Source organism: Dicentrarchus labrax, unplaced genomic scaffold (genome assembly GCF_905237075.1).
Source record: "Dicentrarchus labrax unplaced genomic scaffold, dlabrax2021, whole genome shotgun sequence".
NCBI lineage: Eukaryota > Metazoa > Chordata > Actinopteri > Moronidae > Dicentrarchus > Dicentrarchus labrax.
The window spans coordinates 3,073,889-3,101,348 of record NW_026136718.1 but is presented as its reverse complement, the minus strand read 5'-3'; the positions used below and the strand labels follow the sequence as shown (position 1 = coordinate 3,101,348).

The following is a 27,460-nucleotide window of genomic DNA, read 5'->3' as shown; positions in this document are numbered from 1 at the left end:
ATCATCATCAAGGCGAGTTAGCTTAACTGCCACTTTTGTTTCATATTGCGTTTAGTGCACTTGGACTGCATGGTTTGGCACACTAAGAGCCTTCACTATTTATAGAATGGAGAATGAAGATAATAAACTCCTAATGAAATCGTGACACTCCAAAAAATTAAAAACTAAATGAAATTACAGGATTCCCAAAGATTCCCAGCCCTCTCGTGAGCACCACAAACAAAACTCCCAAAATATCTGAGGCAGGTATCACAAAACCATCTTTTTTATCATGTGGGTGACCTTTAGGTTATCTTTTGGTTGAGTATGTTTGGGTATCCCTTTTTATAATTAAAGCAGTTTTGTCCTTATGTGCATTTGTGTGTGTTGGTGATGGGGGGTTCATTTGTGTAATCCAGATTTGGTGAGACAGAGCAGCCTGGACTGTGGCTGGACTCGGCCTCTGGTGACTTATTACTATTCATTTAGCTGCTGCAGTAAATATTGATTCATCAAGGGATTTTCAATTTGAGCCCCGTGACATCTTGTGAAATATCACCTAGTGTGTAGAAGTGAGGAAAGAGATAGGGAGGGAGGGGGACAGGTCAGGTCCCCAAGGATAGTGGATTACCCCCCTCACCCACCCATGCAGTCCTTTCTCATGCTTATCTATCTGTTTAACTCCAAAGACCCTCCACTTTTATCAGTTTGAGGCTATTGAGTGGAGCATGAGCTCATATTCTTTGCTCTTAACTACTGAGTGCTGCTCTTCATCTTTGGCCTATCAGACCCACTGATCCCTGTCCTCATATGTCCTCTGCTCTTATCTCTGGTGCCTGATCATAGCTGAACCCCTCACTCAGAGCCATGCATCTAAAAACAAACCCTAGACCCAGCCTTGCGTAGTGTTCAGAGGTTCCCAACGTCTTTAATCTGGATAACCTGCATGCATTCTATAAGACATTGTTACATATATAAAATAGGTCTCTAGAGTAGAAAATCAAGCTGTTCTTTTCAAATGGTCCTTATAACCCGGCTAACAGATATAATAACGTAACCGTCACAATATCAAAAACTACTCAGATGCCCCGGAGGGCATTTTTATGCTCTAATTTCTTCATTCAGTCAACTTTTATTTAGATAGTGGTCATCTCATACCAAAACAATTGGACAAAAAAACTCACCAAAACCTTCTTTGTTAGTCTTTCCACAGTCTTGTTTGGCCAAAATTAACCCTTAATTCACTTAATTAATTATTAATTTATTTAATTAATAATTAAAAAAGAGTTAGTTGTTAAAATATTTGTTAAAAAAGGCTGCCATGGACACAACTTTAAGCTAACGTTCATCCTTCAGGACAAATCCGGCCATCAAAATCCAGTACAAGTGCTTGCTTTTTCCACTGACAGGTTCAGATTGTTATTCTGTGTCTGACATTATGGAAAGGATCCCTACAGAGATAGATTGGTTTCACCAGAAACAGCCGTAATATAACTATCACTTGGCAGAAGACTCCAAAAATGACGATTTTACTTTGCACAACATTGTAAAATCGTAACTTCATTCAAAATGGACAGAAGCAAAATAAAACTCACCAAAACCGTCTTTTTACTGTTCCAACAATCACCAACTCTGATTTGGTGAAATAAATCCTTAATTCACAGATGTAGATGATAAAAACAGTTTTGGTCGCTCTACTTAGCTGCACACAGAGCAGACCGGCTATATAAACAAACCACAGAGAGGCTGCGATAGAAACACAGGCAGTCACTCTGTCAGGACACTAGTTCACTTTATCTTCACGTAGCAAATAATTGTTTGCTGCTATGTTTTAATGTTATATATATGACCTTAAGAAATGAAAACTTGCGTGGACAGAAGACACGAGAGCACCAATAAGGCACCAATAAGGCCGGTGATATTGGCTCCAACCAATATCATGATATTAATACGAATATTTTCTGTATCTACAGTATATAGTATCGCAAATGGCAAATGTTTGCAAGATTACATTTAAAAACTGTTATGCTTTACATCAGTGGAAATTCTTGCGTAGTAGTTTTTAACTAAACATCATTCATTTGGGAAATTTGGGCAAAAGATGTAAAACGATGCCACGAGAAGATAAAATGTTCTAATACTGAATTATACTTCCAGCTCTAAGCAGAGATAATACTTATTTAACACCTGCAGAGTATAAACATGAAAAAGATTTAGAACACATATAGAGGCTTTTTGAGGCAGTCTTGAGATCTTCAGTGAGCATTTTTAGACTACAGAAATCATAAGACATGCTGTTCATTTGCATCTGTCGAGAACAGATTTTACTAGGACTAATCTAGTCCTATTATATACTATACTAGTACTATATACTATACTAATCTAATAGGACTAAAAACGTTCTAATCCAAATCTTTGTAAATCCTCCTCCACTACAGATCAAGCTAAGTGGATAGAGCAAACAGAACACACATTCTTTATTTTGAGATTTACACCAGCCTGTTGTCAGTATCTGTCTGATTAGATTATTTGTATTGCACCTTTGGACACAATCAAGGCAAATCAAACTGCTGTATATAAGAAAATGCGCCAGAGCAACATCTAAAAACAAATTAATTAAAACGTTAACGAGGAAAACACAATGTGCATTTTCACACCACACTCACAAACTTCACTGCCTAAACCCTCTCAACTGGCTAGTCTCAGACCTTTCCTTCTCCCAGGCCCACAGGAAGAGAGGTCCTCCCTACCCCTACCCAGCATGTCGTGCTCTTACCTGTTTTCAGCCGTAACGAGCGTGGCGGGTGATTTACTGCTGGGCGGCAGTTTGAAGGGGCGGGGGATATCGGCTGCAGTAATTCAACCCCCGCCACCAGAAAATAGATATAATCTCAACATTAACTCCATTAATAGTAGCAGGAGTTGAATTAAGAAAGCCGTAAAGCATGCACACGGGGGGATAAATTACAGCCCAACCCTCCCTTCATCTCTCTCATAGCCCCTTATTTTTCTCTCCTCTGTCCCTTTAATTTCCTTTATCCACGTGTTTGCTATGTTGCTGTTCTTTCTTTCTGTTTTCTCTCTTTTCTATTTAATAAGATATATTTTGTCACGTCTTACATATGACTGTCTGGTTGAATTCATCCTATTCTCATGCTAATTTATTTAGCTTCTACTTGCATCTATCTTTTTCACTCTTAATTCTGACATGAATATTAAAGCAACCAACACTGCAGGACCCTCCACCCCCAAATAAGTATACTATTTTTGAAAGTATACATCTGCACACACACACACACGCACACACACACACGTTCGGTCCAGGCGCTCATCTCCTTTAGTGCTTCAGTATCGATCAGTACAGGATGTAAGAGACTGGGCAATAAAGTGAAGCAGCGCTCCCTCTTCTTCACTTCTCTCCTCCTTTTCCCGCATTCTCTCCCCCATTCATCGGCTTTTATACCCCAATTCATTCATTTACTCATTACTTATCACATTAGTCATCTACCAGTCACCTCCAGTCGTGTGTTATGATCCTCTTCTGCTGCTGTTCACACCCGTATTCTACACAAATACTCTCTGGGTTGCTTCTTAGTGTTATTTTCTACCCTAAACAAGGATTTTGTTCATTATAGTCGGCTCCCTTTAAGTTGGATTTGATGGGGTCGTGATGCGTAATGACACTGCTTTGGTTTCCTTTAAGTGCCTAAAGAAGAGCAGCAGTCCTTACTGTTGGAATTAGCCAGATGACTGTTTTTGCTGTGCTCTGTTTCAAGGGTAACTGTTTCCCAATATGAGCTTACTAATGCTTGGGTTGCAGACAAATAGACAAGGGCAGCATTATTCTGAGCAGTCGCGCGACCCTCCAAATTCTTCCCTGTCACTAAAACAAAAGTCGGATCATTCATCAACAGCTCTGGTAGTGCTGAATCGCGCTCTCCTTTATCTGTGCATCGCATGGTCGGAGCAGTGCACGTACACACACCTGCCTGTACACACACACACACACACGTACGTGCATACGTGCATACGCGTGCAGACTGGCCACAGGGGAGTTTCTGCATGCCCTTGCCCCCTCCTTCAATTCTTCCTTTTCTCGACATATTTCTTTCTTTGTTTTTGGGGAGTTAATGTTCTTTTACTGCGACCTCCAGTCATTGTCTTCTTGTTTTACAACACAACTAAATGAATGTAAAGTACTGAAACAGTTAGTTAATTGATTAGTCGACTGACAAATTTAACTGACTTTTATGGTTTAAGTTGTTCATCAAGCAAAAATTCTCTGTCTCCAGCTTCCTGAATGTGAGGACTTTCCTCTGTTCTCTTTTTTCGTGTCATCATAATTTGAATGTATTTGGGTATTTGACTTTTGTTTGGACAAAATAAGACATTTGAAGACATAACTTTGGGACTTGGGTACGTTTCGATTAACAATTTTTAGACCAAAACCACTAAATAATTCAGTAAATGTTTTTCCCACTGATTAATTGATAATGAACACAGAAATACAATCTATTACTAAAGCCATAATTATTTTTATTGTTACTTTTCTGCTCATCCTTCTAAAAAATAAAGATTCAGCAAATATAGAAAGACATTTTTTGTGGCTCTGTACTCTGCAGTCCAAACTTTGAGTGCTGACATTGAGCTGTATTTTAATAATAATAATAATGCATTTTAATAAGATGTTAACATCCATATTGAGTGACTGTATATAATGTCATTACCCTTCTGCACTTTTCACTGGTACTAGACTTTACACCCACTGTTTACATTGTATGTTCTATATGGGTGGAAACTCCCTCAAACATGTTGACTTCATAAATATTGTTTCGGTTTCTCTGAAATACAGACCCAAAGCAGTAGTAAATGTTTGGACTGCCCTGTTTATTTCCATTGACTTGTCTCTACAAGTCTGCAGTATGTTATGTGCCCTACCTCATGGTGAGCGAAGAGCGATTATCTTAGCGTTTTAGAGTGGGTTTTGCAGATCAAAAACAATAAGCGTTCTGAGACCGAACAGTAAATGTGTCTGAAAACCAGAACAAAGAGCTAAAAATGGATTTTTGCATTACGTGTTGTCGTTTTATCCATAGTAATAGAAGATATGAATTAGTTCAGCTTTATATGGTTCTGCAGTCTGTGGGCTGACTGTGTGGATGTTTCCCTCAGGCCCTGTAGCAGAAAGGAAGGCAGTACTTTATGATATCTGTGCAATGTTCAACACAAAGGGTCTCCCCCTGAAACAACGTGGTTGTCCAGCAGGGGAGGATTTGTGCATTAGATGGACCTGGAGGGTGTCTGATAACAAATATATCTCTGGAGGTCAAGGGCATCGCTGGGAACGGGCCAAGGAGAGTCTGGAGACAGAGAGAGAGAGAACCTACTCCTTTTTAAATGATGTAATCAGTTTTTTGATGGTTTGATTCTTATGTTGCTTACACTATTTGCTTCTGTTCTTCCTTCCTATCATTACAGGCAGTTTACGTTATTGCAAAGGAAATCTGCTCCTGAAGAGGCTGTTTACATTAATGGTGTTCGGCCTGAGGGTGAAACCCATTCACATGGCCGTATGTACAGTCACACAGAAGTCTGAGAACTTTATTTCTCCACAAATGAGGCTCACAGCACATAACAGATGTGTTCATGGTTGTAATAAAATCTTTTTCTACATGTTAACAGTGCTTCGAAGCTGGCAGCTTAGTCTGAATCTATTTTCAGTTCTGTTAAAGATTTAGATAGATAGATAGATAGATAGATAGATAGATAGATAGATAGATAGATAGATAGATAGATAGATAGATAGATAGATAGATATGATTATTTATCCCGAGGGAAACTCAAGTATCCAGTAGCATACAAAATACAAAACATACATTAAACATACATTAGACTAAAATTAAAATCCCTAACCTTCAGAATAGAATTAAAAATAAAATAAAAGATAAAGTATATATAAATATATATATATATTATATACTTTATATTTTATCTTTTATTTTATTTTTAATTTATTTTTAATTATTATTATTATTATTATTTTTATATATATATATATATATTGTTATACACACACACACACACACACACACACACACACACACACACACACACACACACACACACTTTCTGAACCTAATTCATGGAAACAATAATTCATGGAAACAATAATGAGAAACTGCATTTTGATGAGGACAACATTTTCTAAACATACTACAAATTAAAACAGTAGTAAACGCTAATGTGTGAGCCTTTCAGCTGGACAATCACTCTGAGGTTCGGACACAGACTAGGTGTTACACCCCCTGGTCACCCCCCTGGCTGCAGCCCTGTGTCAGGGTTAACTGCCGTCTGTGTTAACTGTTCATGTCATATCCCCATTAACCTCCATTGTGGCTCCCCAGGCCGCCCGGTCCTTGTTTAAGCCTCCCTGGGTGGCAGTCAGCACTCCAACATTAGCCTCCATTACAGCTCCCCTGGCTGCAGTTGCCCTGTGTAGGGCAGCCACTGATCTTGTATCAGTGAAACTGAGTGTCTGTGCTGCTGAGTTATGGCACGCAGTCAGGTAGACCATGTACGTGAACGCCGCTGATGGCTGATATTTGCTCAGTTTCTTTCTTATTTGCAGCAGTGCAGCAGCTCTCCGCCGGCTGCAGCGTGTTAAGCATCCGTGTCAGTTGTTTTGTGCGCGGCGTGCATTCGGGGTAACCCTCTCTTTTCTCTGTAATGGGAGGCATGAACTCTCGCTCTAAACCCATTTCCAGCCCATCTGAAATACGGCAGCAAATTACCTCCAGCGGCACCCTGCACACCAGCCCCAATCCGCCCCAAATAGAAGTGACAGGACAGCGCAATTTATCGCCATAACCCCTGCACCACCCCACCACCACCCAGCAGCCCCATACACACACATACAGTCGCTGCACACATACTCAAGCCTACTGAGTGACTTCTGAATGGTGAGCATGTGTGTGCAGAGGCCTGTGATTGTGTGTACTGTACATACTGTAGCAGGAGTGTGTTGTGATACCGTATGTGTGAGTGTGTGTGTGTGTGTGTGTGTGTGTGTGTGTGTGTGTGTGTGTGTGTGTGTGTGTGTGTGTGTGTGTGTGTGGTCTCTACGCTCCAGTGTAGGGGCCAACCTCACTGCCCTGGCCCCCTGCCCTGCCTATTATCTCATTGATTTCCTCCTCTCCTCTTTTCAATTCTCTCCATTTCCACACTGCCGTCCTTTCCATTAGAGGAGCAATTTAACAGAGTGCTGTGACATGGGAGGGAGAAAGGGGGGAGGGAGGGAGAGAGGAAGGAGGGGAGACTAGAGGATGGGAAACATAAAGTGAGGAGGGGAGATATAGTGGAAGAGCTTGAGGGAAGATAGGCAAAAGAGGGGTGTAACTGAGGGAGGGTTGAGCAGATAATATCATTCCAGCTCAGATTGACGGAGAATTTCTGAGCTGAACAGATAATTATCATCATTTAAAGTTGTAATAAAACTGAATTATCCTGTCAGGAATATATAACTTTAAGTTAAAAATCCCTTATTTCATCTGTTTGTCTCCGTTTGTCTTTTTCTTTCCTTCTTCCTCTCAGGAGTTTCCTTCAGAGCCGCCTGCGATCTCCCCACGACAGACACCCGTCATCCTCTCAGCACTGGAGAAGAAGCAAGCATGAAGGCATGTGCTGGATTCGTGGCTCCCTGTACCGGGTGTCAGCCAATAAGCTGTCCCGCACCGTGGGGTCCAACATGTCAATCAACCGAACAGGTACCGTCACTGTAATGTAAAACACAACACTCTGTCCGGATATTGTGCAATCCCACGGGTAACCTGTGGCACTTAGATCTAGTTCTTTCTCAAGCCAAGAAGACAATTACAGGACTGCGATTACTCGCAGCTAAGGTGTGGAAAACTTATTAAGAGAAAACACACCTAATGAGTTTACACATCCAAGTTTCTATGAAGCTCATGGTCTGTGTTTGCTCTGAACTGTAGACAAAGGCTGATCTGTATTATAATATTTAGTATTATATGGTAGACTGCTGCATGTTGTGACCACAGCATGAGTGGGCGCACCATCAGCTGTGGTTAGCTCAGGTGCAGCCTCTGTATCATTGGAGCTTGGTTTACACGCTAATGTTAGACTTAGACTTAGACTTAGAATAAAGAGAAGTCTAAGTCTAAGTTAGAGCTGCAGAATCATTTCAGAAATGTTCTCATCTCTCCTGCTGTCAGATAATTCATAAATAGTAGTAGAGTCTTTTATCAAATGCAAAAAACAGAAAATCAAGAAGGTTAGTTTTTGTTTTTGTTTTTTACTTTTCAGATTTTATTGTAGTAAAAGCACAGGTTTTTGGGTGGTTTGTAAGTTTGTTCATCCAAGATTTTAGGTGGGAAGAAATTTTGAAAAGTCAATAATTTCAGTCATTAGTTGAGAAGTCCCCCAAATTGTCTCGCATTGTTTCAGTCGAATCACTGCACCTTTGTTTTTTAGCTGCATCATTGTACATAGAGCAACAGCATGGCAGAGTGTAATCTTTACAAACCAAGACTCAGAATGACCCCAAACCACAATGTGATTGAAATGGAGTGATAGTTAATGGAGGGCAGCGTGACCGCACATAACAGGGCAGGGGCTACTTTGATGCTCTCTGCTCCAGTGAAGTCGGCTAAACCTCTTTTGAACCAGCTGGTGGTACAACCTCCTCTACTGCCGTCATCTGTGATTGATTCTAAGGCCGACAACGCTATCAGCAGCCCGGCAGGAGAGACGCTCTGTGGTGTGCTAAGATTTTTTATGGCTGAACTATGAGCAGGGATGCACACTTTTACTTTCTCTGACTGGGGAAATCTGGTGTTTTTCATTGCAGATGACAAAGGCATTAAAACGTGGGCTAAAACACAAGGAACAGCAGAAAGTGCTGATTTAAGAGTTTAGTGTGGTGCTGAACTGAGAAAAACAAATGGTCTGATCCTCGTATTGAATAGCCAAATACGATACGACTGGCAAAATTCTGAGTCGGGTACATCCCTATTGGCAATATGATACCTGGTCTGGCAATGTGATACTTGTTTTTCTACATAATTCTTACTTTATTTAACAAAAGTGACACAACTTCTTAAAGGTTTTCTACACACCAGCAGCTGTACAAGAACACACGCAAAATTTCCATCTAAATGAGGAACTGTCTAATCAAAGAATAAGAACCTGACCAATCATTTAATAATAACATTTCAAACTTAATAGTGTTCAATAGTCAGTGCTACGGGTATCATAAGGTTTAATTCACAGCCCTATCCAGGACATGTATTGCGAGTACAGGGCAGTGAGTCTGTGTGCACCCTGAGGTGATAAAGAAGTGTTTATTCATGTTTGTGGCTGCAGCTCCGTCCACATGCTCTCTAATAGACTTATGGGAGCTGGCTGGATTTGCCATCTGAAATAATAAAGTTGTCATCTGTCAGAGCAGCGAGGGGGAGGGTCGGGAGAACTGGACGGTGCAGATTAAAGCCCGGATCTGCCTCTACCTCCTTCACACGTCTCCCTTATACACATTCTGTAGCACCTGCAGGTGAAATTGAAGAGCCCCATTCTGTTCCACTCGTGACCGGCATCCCAACACCAACACACACATTCCTGCCTCCTCCAGAAATGCGCCTCAGGTGTCTCCCCAGGAGGAGTTCCAGTCACACATCTTACACCAGCGAGCTTCACATTTGTTCCTGGTCTGGAGCCACCGGCCTGTAATTCTGCTCTGCTTAAATCACTCCAGAGAGAACACTTGATGAGAGCCTTAACAGCCAAAAAAGTTCCAAAATTAGAGGTCTGAATGAGATCAACTGCCATCTGTAACCTCACCCTCCTTGCCTCCTTGTCTTCTTCTCCACTCCTGTCATGGCGTCCAATAGCTGCCCACATACACACACACACACACCTTTCCCTCCCGTGTTTGTGCAGTGCATTGGGTACATAGTGTTTATGATGTTTTCAGACTGAGCTGGACGTCACGTTTGGCTTTGGCACCAATGTGTCAAACCACCGCAGTATAAATAACCGGGCACATATCAGGTTGTTATTGCATCTGGCTGAACAAACACACACTCGGACAGCTTCATTTCTGTCATATCTGACGTCAATAGTCATAATAGCTTTTTTTTTAATTTTCTATTTTAAATAAAACTTAAACAATAAATAAAACAGCATCAAGACATGCAAGATACATACATCAGAAAAGATGAATAAATTAAAATAAAGACAAAAGCCGACCTCTGCTGTATCCGTGTCTTCATAACCATGCTAAAATGAATTGCTTGTAATATTGTGGTAACATTTCACAACATAAGTCAGTTAGGAGGAGTTAATGTATTGTAGGAAATTGCTCCTGAACATTGTATCATATCATCACTGGTAATACAGGCAAAGGGTGACACATTTTAAAGTGAAAAACACGAACAGCTGCAGGTCAGTTGCTTGAATATACTTTAAATACTTTATGAGTTCACTTTATACTTCCATATCGTCTGCACACACGTGCAGTCTGCAGACGCGGTGTGTTCTAGTATTTGTGTTTTCATAGTAGAGCTGCAAGGAATAGTCGATTGATCGATTAACTGTTGTTTTGAGAACATTTTCAGATTTCCTCTTCTCAGATGTGAATATTTTCTGGTTTCTTTCATCTTTTCATCTCTTTGGGTTGTGGGCAGAACAAGACATTTGAGGGCATCGCCTTGTTTTTATTGCCATTGTTTTTTTTTGTCATTTTATGACATTTTACGGACCAAACAACTAATCGATTAATCCATTACATTCAACAGATTAATCGACAATGAAAATGATTAGTTGCTGCTCTATTTCATATACTTGTATTCAAAATGAGGATTCTTAAATATCATTTAAGTTTCTCATGTCTCTGTTCTCTCCACATTTAGGAAGGTCTTTCAGCACCAGCCAGGCCTCATCCATGAGTCCTGCTTTCAACCGACCTTTCAGTACTCGTCATCTAGCCAGGTAAGCTTTTCACAACACTAACCTGTTTCATCTCTTCCCATCCTGTTTGCCGTCTTCACACAATAGCACTATCATGCAATCAAATCCAGCCAAGACTTTAGCATTTGATCCTCCTCTACCCCTACCGCCCCCTCCCACCTCTAATATTAACTGCCTTTCATCACTGTAAACTGAGGCCTGTAAAGCCCGAAGTAATCTTTAAAATTAAAATTAGCATATGGTGGATACATCTACCCAATGCTCCTCAAAGGGGTTTAACACTCCAATCATATATAATTTGTCCTCTCTAGTTACCACAAGCCGCTTGTGATTGATTTGTTGATACCTGTGGTTTGTCTGTGTTTGCTGGAACAAGCCGGGCAGTCCAACGGAGCCTCGCCATAATCCGACATGCTCGTCAGAAGAAGCAGCCGAAGCAGTACTGCATGTACTACAACCGCTTCGGCAAGTGTAACCGTGGCAACAGCTGTCCCTACATCCACGACCCAGACAAGGTGGCTGTCTGCACCAGGTAACACAAATACACAACAACGCCCCATTTTGTCATATTTGGAAGTTCAGGCTGGTGAACAGCACAGAGCGGGGAGATTAGAGTTCTGATCGCCGATCTGCAGTAAAGATGGACAATCTTTTTTCATTGCCAGTGGACCCACTGTACGCCAGATGGTTATTTCAGGTATCACGTGTGCAGGAAGTCTTGTTCATTTTCTTACGCTCTGTGACCGCAATGTCCCCTGATTAGCTGGGGATCGTTATTGCATGACATTCCTCGTCTCTCTCCTCCCTCACACTTAAACTGTTGCTTTATATTAAAGTCATAGAAATGACCCCCTAACAATGATAGAGGAACCAAAAAAAAAAAAAAAAAGGGATCCAAGTTGAATTTTAGTGACATAAAGGTCAGCGCAATAGCATCAGTAAACTCCTGTTTGTTTATTCTCCCTACATAAAGCATATTCCTTCAACTTTGTTCCTTTTTTTCACTGGGCATCGACGCCCCACCTGCAGTGACCCAATGCTCCAACAGTCCTCACAGTTTGAGAACCACTGATCTAAAACGTAATAGGAAAAAAATCTCTTTATTAAATATCAAAAACAGAAGATAAAGTAAAATATACATATGTCTTTGTACACAAAACATGTCTAGAAAGGATTTGAACTTTTTAGGACAATGTGTGTGTTAACATGCATGTGCAACAAGATCATACTTGGTACAAAGAAATACATTCACCATACCAAACTGAGGGTAAAAAATCAATGGCCATGACATTAACCTACAATTAAATTACACATGACACACTGTGTTTCTCTATTGAGGCACATTGAGTGAATCATTAAAAGAAAACTATCAAATGGTAAGTTAACAATGGACAGAAACACTTCCACACAGCACTATTAGCTGCATTCTCAGGCTTGTTTCTGTCGTTTATGTGCAGGTTTCTGCGAGGGACGTGCAAGCAGGCAGATGGTACCTGCCCATTCTCCCACAAGGTGGCAAAGGAGAAGGTACACATGCACACATGCACTCACATACACCCGGTCTATGTGTTGGACAACATAGTGTTTTATGGGTTTTCATTGCAATGGCCAGGATTGGGTACAGTGTGTGGGTATAAGATGACACACTATTGGGGACAGTCATCGTGGATCGTATTTGCGTTCTTGGCACGGCTCCTGTTTCCATGACACAGGAAAGAGTCAGGAAGACTTGACCAGATGGAGAGTTCAGGGAAGGACTTATGGGTAAAGGAGCTTGTGACTGAGGGTCACCTGTTGGATCTACTGACCGACAGGATGAATCTGTGTGTGTTGCTTTCTCTTCCCTCATCACCTCCTTCCTTGTGAATGTGTGTAACACTGCTGGAAACATTTGTTATGATTGTTTTTTTTTTTTTTTAAACGTGACAGTCCACCACAGTCTTGATCTGGTTTGCTCATACAGCAACTTCACATCACCTTAGTACATCTTCTCCTGCTTGGGAGCGACAGCTACTCAGTAATCTCTAACTTTCAGAAAACAACTGACACCAGTGGCCGTTAAGTGAGGTGCAGTCAGCGTCTTGTTTGCTCGTGCTAACACAGTTTGTAGGTGCGAGCGAGCATCACCCTGGGCATCGACCAAAAGTGACGCTGGAAAATAAATTACAATCATATTTTTAGAATAATGTTACTAACTGAAATGTTCCTATATTTTATTTGAACCATTGACTCCATGCTACTAACTACTTTGCCCTTTACAAATCACCCAACGTATCAGTTAAAGGCTGTGCAGAGAATCCTGTTATTAGCAGATTTTAGGTCTTTGTTGCTCGACCTTCAAGGAAGTTGTTCCTGCATGCAGCTTCAATAAAACTCTGCCTCCTCAATTTCAAATTGATCATTTGGACGAACTCAGTCGTGTCCCCTGGAAGCTGGGAGGATGTGACTGTGTGTGTTTGTGTGTGTGTCTTGCCCGTCTAGGGGAAAGTGTAGCGACTCAAAAAAGAAAACCTTTTTTTTTTTTCTTTGAGACAAACAACCCTACAACAGGTGCCCTGCCTCACCCTGCAAACACACACACACACACACACACACACACACACACACAATGCCCTGCACCTGTGTTGGTTGTCACACTGCTGCCTGTAAGTGCTGAGAGCCCAGCTGTCTGTTTGTAATGCCACCTCTCCAACAGCCCCCCCTCACCCCCAAACCTTTGGCCCATCCCTCCACAGGATACTCCCGCTCTTATTACATGTGGAACCCTTAAACGGGACAGTATGGGGGTCTTGGGGAGAAGTGGGGAGGGGGAGGGGGGTAATGGGGTTATACACCCAGCAGAACCTGATCCAGGCACTACTGTGGATAGGCGAGCCCCAGTCCTGAGTCCTGCCCCCCACCCTGCTGTCCCCCCACTACCACAAATACTTCGTAACGAGACACTCCCGAGCCTACACCCCTGGCATTACCCCCCAACACAACCGGGAACACCACCCTGCTTCTCCCCCCTCCCTCCACCACTGCCCTAGTCTGCGCACACATCCAGAGCACATAAACACATCATGAGAGCTGGACGAGCTACAGCCTGGATAAATATTTCTGTAGCAGTTAATTAGGTAGAACTGATCCCATCCCAACAAGGAGGAGTCCCTCTCACACTCCGCCTCCCCGCGACCTCCCCCTCTCCGTCTTTCTGAAGCCCCTCAGTGGTATATTTAGACCGGCCTCCACCAGGCTCGCCCACGCACACCCAACTGTAGATCTCTCCGCGTGCACATGCATTCGCGCACGCACACACACACACACACACACACACACACACACACACACACACACACACACACACGCTGTCAAGACACACATTCACTCTCACTCTGCCGCTGTCAACTGCAATTATGGTAATCTAGCTGCTCAGTGTGACAGATTGCTTGGCACATGGGACATGTGTGAACTGTACATGACGGTGGTGTGATTTTAGATCTGCATGTCTGTTTACAAATTTATATAATCTCATCTAATCTCATGCTCTCGTCACCCCTGCTGCCTGTATTTTCTTTATGTACATGTCAGTTATTTATTGTCTTATGGAGAACAGAAAAAATTAGTTATAATTTGTGAGGGAGAAAAAAAAAAGCAGTTCTTTACACATTAACTTTTCTTTTCTTATATATTATAATATTTGGAGGCTGCAGTTTTAACCAGGAGACTCTTTTTTTTTTGCTATCAGAAGCAAATCTTTAATAGATATCTCAAGATATTGTCTGACACTGTATGTTTTCAGGAAGACTGCCAAGAATCAAAGGTGCTCAATTCAGTCAGAGTCAGATTGATACCCAAAATCAATTCAATCTCCTTTTGGACATTTTGCCAATAATCTCTGAGTTCTGGGGCAGTCCCAGGAGCATAGAAGAAGTCTGTAACTACCCCAGCTTTAACCCTAACATAAAGTCAGAGATTTTATTCAACTTCCCACAAATTCCTGTAAGTCTATGTTCTAATTAGAATATTTTGTCAAACACTATGAACAACTTCTCAGGTTCAGATGGCTCACATATTTGTGTCTGACTCTCTCCAGATGCCGGTGTGTTCCTACTTCCTGAAGGGAATCTGTAACAACAGCGACTGTCCCTACAGTCACGTCTACGTGTCCCGCAAAGCTGAAGTGTGTGAGGACTTTGTCAAAGGCTACTGTCCAGAGGGAGAGAAGGTACCACACAGACATGCACACACACATACATTCAACCTGAGGCAGTGTGTCAGAGAGCCATTATGACTGTATTAGTGGTTTCAGCTGGGAGATGTGTGTGAATGGCAAATTTCACAAGTTTTCTTAGCTATAAATGAACTAAAAAAGGTGTTTAAACATTTTTACACCTATTTTCCACATCAAACAGAAAATACAACCCTACACCTTTTGAATTCAAGTTTCTCTTTTAACATGATTGAAGTAAGACTAGCTTAATTGCCCTGTTAACTCATCGTAAAAAACACTTCATTAAATCTCGACAGAAACAAAATAAAATGAATCAAAATAGTCTGCCTTTGCTGTTGTTGGCCTCTTTGTGCTACTGGGTTAGATCGCTGAAAAAGAGCAGTGAAATTGACAAAATAAAATGACAAAAAACCCAACCCTATACTGTAAGAGCACTCTTTTATCCGGCCGAAGCAAACAACATTAACACAGGAGCAAACCTGTCAAACCTCTCTCTCGCTCCCTCTGTTTCTTTCTCTTCTGGAAATCACTAACACTTTAAGATCCTGTCCAGACATGTATTAGGACATATACAAATAGTCTGCTTGGAACAATAATGTGTGTGTGATATGCTTTTTCCACAAAAAGAAGTATAATTTCCACATTAAAATATTAAAAAGGTATCTACTCCTTCTACCTCATTAAGACTTTCAGAATCTGAATATTTTTCCTGCTGGACAGAAGATGTCTCTCTGTCCATTCTCAGTGGATGTGCACTGGTGGCTTCAACTGTCTACATCACACTGTATAAATTGCATACTGAATCAGGATTAACTTCCAAACTGTGTGTGACGCCCCTTAAAATCAGCTTTTCAGAGAAACTTTCCACTTCTCAGCAGATGAATGTAAAAACATCCTTCTAGAGTCAAACTCTGCACAGACATTCAAACATCACTCTGTAGGAACAAGAAGAAACACTGATTTTTTGAGTGGAAGAGGCCTTTAAGCATGAAACTCTTCTGATGATGAAGTCTACCCCAAGTATAGACACCTGTTCAACAAAGGCAGGCGGCATCTGAGCAGGGTTCAGCCTGGGTCAGATGAAGGTTGTGGACACTGGTGTGAAGTGTGACACCACATTCAGATGGAAAACCTGGAAAACCAGGAAATTTAGAGACTAGTTTTCCACTCATGGAAACACCTGGAAATAGATTAAAATGACCAGATATCCTGGAAATAATCTGTGTTGACCTGTAAAACTTGAATTGTATCGCTCAGATCAGCTAGATAAACCTAGGTGTGTATTTTCTTTAGAACTTGACTGTTGGTAGGATAAGCTACACAGACACTTTAAACAAGTTTATCAGATGCAAAGCGTAACAGAAAGTTTCTCCCTTTTCATTCCGGCTACCATGTCAGACGGGAGACTTGCAGTGAACTTTTGGCATCAAGTCTAGATGCATAGAAATCGGCTGTGGTGAAAGCAGCCAAGTGCTTTGAGTGTCCCATAAACACTGACCGAATTGTCAAAAAAAAAAAAAGATCCTGGAAAATGACTTCTTTTGCGTCTACAGAGTGGGAACCCTGTAGACGCTCCACACAGCTTTAACCTGTATCACTGTGTCTGATTGGAAGAATTGAAACGAGACGTCACTGTTTTGACCGTTTTGTCTTTTGGACTTCATGTTGTTTTGATCTCACTAGATTCTTTATTTAGCGCTGCGTTGAAGCCATTACTGGACTGTTAAGTTCTTTGTCTAAGCTGTGTTCTCCATTTGAAAGTATAATTATATTGTACAACATGTATACAGTTCCACTGAAGTTAAACTGAGGCTTAGGTAAACAAGTAGTTTGGTAACCAATCCCCTCCTGCGCACACACACACACATGTACATAGTGACACACAGGCAGGAACAGCTGCAGGGGGTGGCGGTCCATAATGGCATAACTGTAGTGTCTGAGTGACACATTGTGGGCCTGATGGGTAACAGAGAGCCACCTACACATGACTCGAGACACCCGAGTCCCCCTCACACTCTGTACCCACATCCACCTCAAACACTCCACTCCCCTCTCTTCCCCCCTCTTGTTTTTGCCTCCCTTTGTCTCCCCCTCTCTCCTCCTCCCCCCTTGCTTGTTTTTGAGCGTCGAGTGTGAAACAGATGCTTTTTCACACTGTCAGACCTCATTTAAATAGTGCATGGGGAAATGAGGATATAGAAAACAAAAGGGATATTAATATTTATTCTATTAGCTGAAGTGCTTAGGTCTGTGATTTTCCCCCTGTGTGTGTGCATGAGTTTGTGTGTGTTTGTGCCTGAGTGCGTGTGTGTTTATGGAGCGCTGCGCTGTGAGGCTCTGGTGGCTCTATGATGGATAGCAGGCAGTAATTATAGATGGGAAAACTGCTGAGGATGGCACTATGGGCCAGGCAGGCAGACACTCCAGCAGCTCAGGGGTTAAGTCTGCTCCTCGCCTCCATCCTGGCTTTGTCTCACGCTCACCCTCCACCTCGTAGGATCTGTCTGTGCCTCCCTAATTGTGCCTCTCGTTTCTTTTCTCTGCAGCATCATTTTTTAGCAGTTTTTAATTACTTTCTGCATTTTCTCCCAGGTTCCTCACACGTCAGGCCGACAGTCGCCATCAGGCGTCACTGAGCGTCTGTGGCCAACTGTCAGTTGACAGGTTTGGCTATAGTAATCTCTTATCGGCTCTTATCAACGTCCATTAGGCTGATTCAGCGTGTTGAAACCATTTCAGCTGCAGACATTGACAGAGGGCTGTCTGATCGGCTGTTTAGCCTAATGAATGTGAGATTTTGCCCCTTTCTCTTTATTTCTCACTTTAAACCAGGACTTTACAATGCCGTCTACGTATATATTCTCAGTTTGTGTTCCAAGCGTATATCAGAACAGTTAAAAACAATTTCAGTGTTGTGGAAATCTTTGGCTAGTTTTCATTGTTTGTCTCTCTGCACATGGACACATGCACGTTACTACTGAGAGTTACTCCTGCTATGCAGATGTAAAACATAGAGTACGTGCATGCTGGCAGAGTTGGCTCCATTCTTTGTCGGGTGTTCAAGTTGAACTTGAGCAGAAGACAAGGCTTTTTAACAGACAGCCCTCAGTGAAAATGCATCTGACTTGCACTTTTCTGTTTTACACCCGTAGATTTCTTTAAAACACTATCAGCATCTTGACCCTTCGTCATTACAGGATAGGCCTTTATTCTTTGCCATCATTGGCATCTTCAGAAAACCAGCAAACTTGTCTGGCTACAGTTCTACTTTTTCTGCCTGTAGGACATATCCAGTGTGTTTACAGATGTCTCTCTGCAGCGGTGTCGCTGTGTGTTACACCACATTCAGGTGGTGATGGCGAAAATAACGCATTCTGCTTGCCACAACGTCAAATAAATTGTTTGAGAGAGTCACAGGTTGCTTACTTTTTTTCTGATGAGCATCATACTTGCTAGCTTACAAGCGCTGACACGGCGACGAGCTAGAAGTGGTGAAAGTGACGTTGCGAGATCTGTTTCCTTCCAGTGGTTCTCCACCGTCCCTCCATCGGGACCATCGTCAGGTCAACACATATTTGATTGCCCATTTTGCGTGGACTCAGTCCCATCCCCACTGCATTAACGCACTCATTGAAATGAATGGGGGAGGCTGCTTTTGATGGAGTGCAATTGTCTGCCTGAACGCGACCTAAGATCTAGTGACAGCGTGAACTTTCATTTTCTTAATATTACTCTCTCTGTGTTAATACCCGAGCAACCTGAGCTCATTTATTGTTCCGTTCTACTCACTGTAAGTTGCTCTAGACAAGAGTGTCGGCTTAATGCCCAAGATGTAAATGCGTGTGATGTCCTTTTTTTTATTTTACTGTCTTTTCCATCTCCTGCCCTCCCTCCCTCTCTCTTTCTTTCTTGCTTCTTTTGCTCATTCTCTCAGTCTCTTGGTAAATGTGCTGACTCCTCCTGGTTTTGGCCCAGCAGAGAGCTCTCTAATAGGCCCCAGAGACATCCCAGCATTCCTTAAATCAAGTGGAAAATTGTTAACTTGGTGTGGGATAAAGATGTTCTGTCCACTTTAGCTTTTTCCTCCCATTTCCCAGCTTGCTGTCTCTCTCTCTCTTTCTCTCTCTCTATCTTTTTATGAAAATGAGGATGTATGGAGCTGTGGGGAGTGGACTGAGCTTTTACAGTCAATTTCTCCTTCACTTTCACAGAAAGTGCATCAGCTTTGTTAACTCCTGTTGTTCCGTCACACTTGTCTCTCGACATCTGGGAGAGTTGGCGCATTTTTAGAAAATATCACATTTTTAATTTGGCACAGCCACATTAAACATTTTAGGTTTGTGCATCAGCTGTAAGTTTAGAGGTATAAGCACTTCTGATGTTACTATGAAATATATTACAATATCTGTTTAAGTTTGCAAAGTTACAATTAATACTGTGCACTTGTTACGCATCACATTGGACTGCATGTGGTCTGCATGATTATGGATATAAGGGTTATCATAAGAATTCTGCTCACTATTTAAATCACCACAACTACACATCCATCTTTGACAGGATGCAATCAAACTTTTTGTTGAACATAAAATACTTTTTTTTTTTACGTCAAATCAATGTATCAGTGTAAAATTTTCATAATAAGAACACCTCATTAACTTGCAATCTAAATAAAGGGTTTATCCTTCCATAGAAAATGGAGTAACGATTCTATATTGCCTTTGTGATAAAATGCTGAGGTCAACAGCCACAGTTATGTAATCAGAGAGTGTTTGGGCTGCAACTAATGATTATTTTTATTATCACTTAATCTGTCTATCATTTTCTCGATTAATAGATTTGTAGTTGGGCCATAAAATGTTGATCACAGTATCCCAAAGCCCAGGGTGACGTCCTGACAACCCAAACATATTCAGGTTACTGTCATAGAGCATCAGAGAAACCAGATAATATTCAGATTTGAGAAGCTGAAACCAGAGAATGTGGAAATTCTTTCTTGACTAGAAACAAAAAACAATTAAGCGTTAAGTAAAATAGTCTACGTATAATGGATTAATAGACTCATTCTTGCAGCTCGAGAGATGTCTATAATCGGTTTACTTGTTGATAAGAAAGGTTCAGTTTGATGCAACACAGTCAATGCTCCAAATGTGAAGTTGTATTAATTGTGGATCACTGTAGCGTAGATTGGAAAGAAAATAACTGAGAATAATTAAATTCATGATCATAAAATAAAAATATTAAGCGGAACCCCTAAATCATTCATTACAATTCACAACATCAGGGCAATAAATGATAAATACTAGTGTATTTCTCAGCACAACCAAGACCTGACCGTGACCCGGCTCAGCAGTGATGTCAGATACCAAATATAAAACGATGAATGATCACTGACACCAGCAGCAGACCTGATTTGTTGAGCGAAATGTGGTGTCGAAACCGCAGCCCTATAAGATGATCCAGAGAAACATTTGACAGCAAGCTGACCCTGGGCCGCCCTGGCACCCAGGGGTGCGGGAACATGGGTGTGATGGCACCAAGTCAGGTCTGCTGTACTCCAGAGAGAGTTGACCATAGTGTCCTGGAAAATCGATCTCAACATCCCTCTCCCCTCCACACAATGACACACACACACACACACACACACACACACACACACACGCACAGACACACACACACACATCCCCCTGATACACACTCTATTTCTGGACCAATCTGCTTCCCGGTCCCGCACTCCTCACCCCTATACACACACAGACACACACACTCCTCGCAGCCTGCACCCCAGAGTGAATATAATTAGCTTTTCTGACAGGTGGGAGGGATCGGATCTCGTGGAGAATGAAGCTACCAATTTACACCCGTATTACACTGTCATACACACTCAGTTGCAAACATGCATGTGAAAGCTCGCTCTCTCATGCACAATACTTCCCAGAATGACGCTGACTGTAACCCACTTGCTCAACTTGCACATTAAAGAAAAGAGTGTCTCTCAGAAGTAGCAAAAGGTATTTGGGGAAAAAAAAGACTTTTACTACTTCTGAGAGATACTCTATCCTTTCCTTATTGATTTTAACATTTTACTCACCAACTTCATTTGTGTGACTTAACGTGACCAAACATTAAAGTTTCCATACAGTGAGTTCTGTCTGTAAACACCTGTCCGCTGTAAACATCTATTCGATTTTGCAGACGTCTTACTTCAACTTTAACTCGTGGTTGTTTGCACACTCATTTTCTGCGCATTAGGGATTATTACTGACACTAAGAAGGCATTCACTTCCACTTTCACTTCCAAATAAGCACTTTAGACAGTCTGATTAAATTTGGGGGTTGTTTACAACTACAAAAGTATTAACTCACAAGAGGGTGGATGTAATAATATAACAAAATAAAGTACCTAATCATGATAAGTCCTTATTTTGCCTATTTGACACGCTGTCACAAAAGAGGGAATGAAAAACATATAAGATTTTCTACTCTAAAGCTTCCCATAAAGGTTTGAACATGTTTAGATATGTGACTTTACTGGACCTAAAAAATGCTAAACTCGTGTTGTCATGAAACCAATTTTGAATTGGTTCATTTGGAAAGGGCTACTATGATTATGAGGAAATATTGTTTAGTTGGTTTGTTGGTTAGCTGGTCCTATAAAATGGCTTCATAGCACTCAATAAACTCCTAAATATATTTGTCTGCTGGAAAACGGAAATGTTTTCCCCTCATACCCGATCATGCATCTCTGAACTAGAGTAGTTAATGAATAGCAGCCACAGTGTGAGTGAGTGTGAAGCTCATTTACTGTGTTTGAGGTGTTGAATCAGCTACATGTAATACATAAACGACTTATGCGAACTACTCTTTTTTTAAGCTGTAGTTTAAGGGTTTATTTTCAGTTTGACTTTTTCTGAATCAGCAGCATCAGCAGTTTTTCTGATTTTCTTTGTGTTAGCTGTTACAAGTGAAGCATGTGAGTTTGTGTTTGTATCTCCTTGTCTCTAACCATCAGTGTAAGAAGAAACACACTCTGGTGTGTCCAGACTTCTCTAAGACGGGATCCTGCCCTCGAGGAGCCCGCTGTAAGCTGCAGCACCGCCAACGAGCCAAACGAAGCACCAGCAGCACCTCCACCACCCCAGCCAAGAGAGCCCGAACGAAGGAGCACTCCAAGAGGTCAGGGGAGCATATTGTACCGAGCTCACTCCTAACCGACAAGAATCATCATCTGAAGCCTTTTTGACCTTTTAACATTTTTTCTTCTCTTCTAGGCCCTGCCTGTCTGTCGTCATCCCGCAGGTCTCTCAAGCAGCTCCACAGACGCCCACCGAAGGTCCCCTGGCGCTGCCATCCTTCATCTCCCTCTCCAGCTCCCCAGAGGAGGCAGACGCACCGGACACACTGCTGACTGAGACCTCACAGGTTAAAGGTACCAAAATATTATCAACACACCTAAAGCACTCAGAGTGTCCCAGTGTTTACACAAAACAAAACTCTATGACATGGAAAGACCATAAGAGACCCCCGACCAGAGAAAGTGTCCATGAAGCATTCAAAGTAATTTTTTACAAATACAAAAAACCAATGTGTTTATTTTTTTATACAGTATTTTCTGTCTCATCTAATTGCTGACTTTTTACCCACGTACGTATTATAGTTGTTCACACACTTATTTTGTGATTTTCAGGGATTATAACTGACGTTAGGAAGGCATTCAATTCCACTTTCACATCCAAATAAGCATTTAATTTATTATTTCTGCTCTTGTTGGACTCCACATATCCAGATATGGCAAGTCAAATATTTGGGAAAGACTAAGAAAATGACATTCAGGTTGTGAAACATAGGATGTATCTTAAGATCGATCAATGTATCTTAAAGTGCTGACTGTCCAGAGATGTTTTGTGGAAGGATCGTGTTAGTCATGAAAGCCACAGGATCAGGTCTGAATGAATGAGAAGGGGGGAGTGGTGGTTGGTCTGAGCCGCAGACAGATAATGATGATCAGAGCTTGGCTGTAGAGTGAGTGTGATTATGCTCTGGGGAGGAGTAATAATGCTCAGAGGACAGAGGTAATAATATTTAGGTTTTGGGCTGGACGGAGGCACAGCTGAGCTCTCTGTTGACAGACTTGACAGATAGAGGATTAGGAGAGGCTGCCTTCCCCCCTCCAACTTCCTCCCCCATCCTCCTCCTCCCACCCGGCTTGACCATCCACCTGCTCACACACACACATGCATGCTGGCTGACACTGCAAAGCAACATTCCAGTTTTACCACTCACCACATTACCTAAAATGTTCTAATTTTCTGTCTCATTTGACTGATTTTAAAACAAAATAATTACTATATTTTCACCTGATCCAATGACTAATATGATCACATGATACCACAGGTTAAAATCTGTAAAATTTTGTCTTTAATGTCCTTAAATAAATAAGGTCTGGTCCTCAGGTTTTCTCCAGGGCTCATGAAAATAGGATTGCATTTTCTCTTTGCTAAAGAGGTGGCAGAGGTTGTTTTCATTGACAAACAAAATGAAAAGGTCCCGAGAGACTGCAACTGCTGAGAGACAACAGATCTGTTACATCTGCTTCAGTGGAAAAGCTGAACATGGATCATCAAACTCATCTTGACAGCTTGATCTCTGCAGTTAGTCATTTCTCTGAGATTTGGGTCGATTTTCTTTTGTGCTGAATTCTGCCAATGAGTTGTTTCAGTCATAGCTTCAGTAATTTGAAAGACTAAATCCACTTGTAAAAAAAATACTATAATGTCCTATATTTCATTCTTGACTTAACATATCCAGGGGTTTCCCAAACCTAACCAGCTTCTAGATAAATTATAAAGAGAAAATCTAATATTGATTTGGAGGTGCTGACTCTCATCCCGACCGCTCCTGCGTGTGCTGGATGTCACGGTTGGATGAAGCCAACATAACCACATCATCATCAAAGAGCAAGGACGCAATTCTGTGGTCCTCCAACCGGACACTCTCGTCCCACCGGCTGCATCCTGAGATCCTCTCCATGAAAATCCGAAACAGAATCAGTGACGGGAGACAACCCTGGTGGAGCCAAGCACACACTGAAAACATGTTTGACTCCCTGCCGAGAATCCCGAGCTCTCATTCTGGTTACCTAAGGAATGGATGGCTCGTAGTAATATACCACTCTCCCACAGAACCCCTCACATGACTCCCCATGAGACTCAGTTGTAGGCTCAGTTCTCCAAGTCCAGACTGGATGGGCAAACTCCCATGACCCCTGTAATGAGCTGGACAACAACAGGCCGTGTTGGTTGGGTTCAGGGCTTACTCCAAGTGTTCTTTCCACTGCTCGACAATATCCCTGATACAGCCTGAGCCAAGCCTTGCCTTTTCTGAGTCATCTGACGGTTTGCCAGAACTTCCTTGAGGTCTCAATAGTCTTCCTGGACTCAGGACCCAAGTTTTTGCTTCTGGGAACGTCGCAGCCTGAAACTTCCAGAGGTGAGAGTAAAGGACCTTGTCGACACTGGTGCTCACCTCTATTGACCGAAGTCTCTTCTTCTCAGTCCGGTTTGGTTCCTTTTTCTGTAATGTGTAACATTTCCATAGTCAAACGATATAATAATGGAAACCATATATATATATATATATATATATATATATATATATATATATATATATATATACTAAAAACCAAGGTCTGTCCACTCAACCTGGATTGGGACTCACTCTGCACCTACCATTGTGGCAGTTTCATCATATTCCTGCTGGATGGTGAGAAATCTCATGAACATTGTCACTCTTACTTTTTCAGGAGTTACTTCTTCTTCTCTTTCATGGTTTATATTTAGTCTTCTCTGCTTGTAAACGAGCAGGACTTTTGACCTGACCTGTGTCATCTTGACCTCTGACCTCCCCCCCTCACATACAGTGCTCACAGCCTGCATTTCTAATAATATTGTTGCAGTAGATGTTTTTGCGTGTCCTCATGAGTTTATCTTTGTTTTGGCATTTGTTCTTAGGCCTGCTGTGTATATCCGGTAAGTATGGAAGGACAATTTGCTCACATCCAGATCCTCTAAAGTTAGGTGCAGTAGTGTCTGTCGGGTCCTTGGAAAGTTGTAGACTAACTTTCTAGGACTGCAATACACTTGAAAAAGGAGAGAAATGTCAAAACTGTTGGTGGGGTGTTAAACTTGGAAGATGTTTGCAAAAATACAAAGTACGTAAATAAGTGCATGCAGTTAAGAGCTGACACAACCAGAGGAAGTTTGAGTGGTTGTTAACCAGGAATACTATTTGAAATCAACAGCATTTGGTTTGAATATCCCAAAGAAAGTGAATTACTAATTGCACCCAAGCTCATATAAACCTTACCTTTTAGACATCTTTACTTGAGACACAACCTGACCACTGCATTTTTTATGTCAAGAAAGTGTCTCCTGTCACTGGAGCTTGGGATTGTGGGACGTTGTCCACACTGCTTTATGTCAGGACAGTTAGAAACTCTAACCTGCTGTAGTTGTGAATTCTTTTGGCCACGTACAGTGTGTCTTTGCTCTGTGATGGACTCAATCAACAGAAACTAAACAATGTTGATAATAACAGATCAGTTATTTGAGTCACATGTCAAGCACAAATGCCAAACAGTGTCTGGTTCCAGCTGTGAGGTACTTGCTGCTTTCCGGTCATTGTCTTCGTTGTAAATTGAATATCTTTGTAGTAATTTGAAGATGTCATGTTGAATTCCGGGAACTTTAGACTGACAGACTCTAGGTCAGGTCTCAACCTGGGGTCCTTGAAGGGAGTTCAATGGGGTCCCCAAAAAAAGTCTTTACATCAACGGCCTGGGTTCGATCTCTTTCTCGCCCCCCGTTTCCCATCTGTCTTCAAATAAAGGCACAGAAAAATCCTTCTCAGGCTGAATCCTCGGACTACATCTTCTCAAACGCCTGTGCCCTGAAGTGCATCAGTGACACCAATGAGGTCGAGATCCACTTCTCTTGAGACATACTCACAAACAAACAAACAAACAAACACACACAGGTGAAGCAGTGATCATTTCATCGCCCCCTCCGCCTGCTCCGTCCGGTCGGTTTGTGCTCTTAAGTATTACTAATGACGCTGCACCGCCCAGAGCCTCATTAAAGGTGGAACTCAGCCAAACAAGCTCCTCTTCACTTTGCATAAATTAGCTCAGACGCAATGTATCACTGCCAGACGGCGACCTCACACACACAGACACACACACTTCCTGTGCACACACCTTCATCCATCCCTGTTGTCCCGTTCTCTTCCTCATTTACTCATCAGTTGAGATGTCATCACTCAGCGTTTCAGCGGGATTCAACACACAGTAGATCTGAGTCAGTTACACATGAGCGCTCACACACACACACACCTTGCCTTTTTGTCATTTCATTTCTGCCAATACTCGTCTTTTCATTTAAATTCCCTGTTTTTCTTCCGCAGAGAAAAAACTGCAGATCAAGCCTCGGCTGTGAGACTACAGAATCCAGCAGCCCTGGAAGGAAAAACGCTTATCAGTTATTTCTGTGCTCCAGGTTTGTCCTGACAGGTGTGTCTGTGTCTCTTCCCTCTGCATTTTATCACTCAGGGCCTGAAAGTTTTAATTTTCTATATAAATCTGTTTACATATCAATTTGGGTGTTTGCAATACGGATTTTCTCATCAGGCTTTGTACATTTTAAAAGGACAAATAAAACATGAACTCTTACCGTGTGCCGTTTCTCAGACTCTTTTTGACATGTGAAGTCAGTGCCGTGAGAGTGTTTATAGGCTGCGAGTGTGTTTCTGTTTGGGAGCGGCCGTGTCGTCACATGACCCGAGCGTGTTTGTGAGAGTTTTCACTGGGAAGGTGTTGACAGAAGCAGCAGTGCCCCTCACTTTAAAGCCTGCAGAAGAGACACGAGTGGACTGACTTCATGCTCACCATGCTGCGAGAGTGTGTGTGTGTGTGTGTGTGTGTGTGTGTTGAGAGAATGCATGCACACAGAAATTAGTCCTTCTTTTGTTTTGTATTAAAACTACTATAGTTTTAATTCATACATTGTTAAAGTATACAGTTCATTTAAAAGCACATTATTCTCTCTTCTTTTTCTTCCATTAACAAGAAATAAAATCCTCAGTAATTCATCGTTGGACGGCCTTTTAACTACAGGATATGATCTGTAGTCGACGTGGTCATTTGGTCACTGCAGTTGGAAGACGATACCAGTACCTACCTGTAGCTGACATTACAACAGCACATTCGAGTATTGGTTCTCAAATAGGCTTAGA

General features: G+C 41.9%; 1 protein-coding gene across 1 annotated transcript in view; it reads left to right on the top strand.

Moving 5' to 3' along the window:
• zc3h3 (zinc finger CCCH-type containing 3) overlaps nucleotides 1-26,902 on the top strand; it is a 63,037-nt gene extending 36,135 nt beyond the window's left edge. The window contains exons 5-12 of the mRNA XM_051377222.1: nucleotides 7,570-7,742; nucleotides 10,905-10,983; nucleotides 11,339-11,494; nucleotides 12,420-12,489; nucleotides 15,038-15,169; nucleotides 22,185-22,348; nucleotides 22,444-22,601; nucleotides 26,633-26,902. Of these exons, the coding sequence (XP_051233182.1) occupies nucleotides 7,570-7,742; nucleotides 10,905-10,983; nucleotides 11,339-11,494; nucleotides 12,420-12,489; nucleotides 15,038-15,169; nucleotides 22,185-22,348; nucleotides 22,444-22,601; nucleotides 26,633-26,664 (964 nt within the window). The 3' untranslated portion in view covers nucleotides 26,665-26,902. The remainder of the gene's footprint in view (nucleotides 1-7,569; nucleotides 7,743-10,904; nucleotides 10,984-11,338; nucleotides 11,495-12,419; nucleotides 12,490-15,037; nucleotides 15,170-22,184; nucleotides 22,349-22,443; nucleotides 22,602-26,632) is intronic.
• The last annotated feature ends 558 nt before the right edge of the window (nucleotides 26,903-27,460 follow it).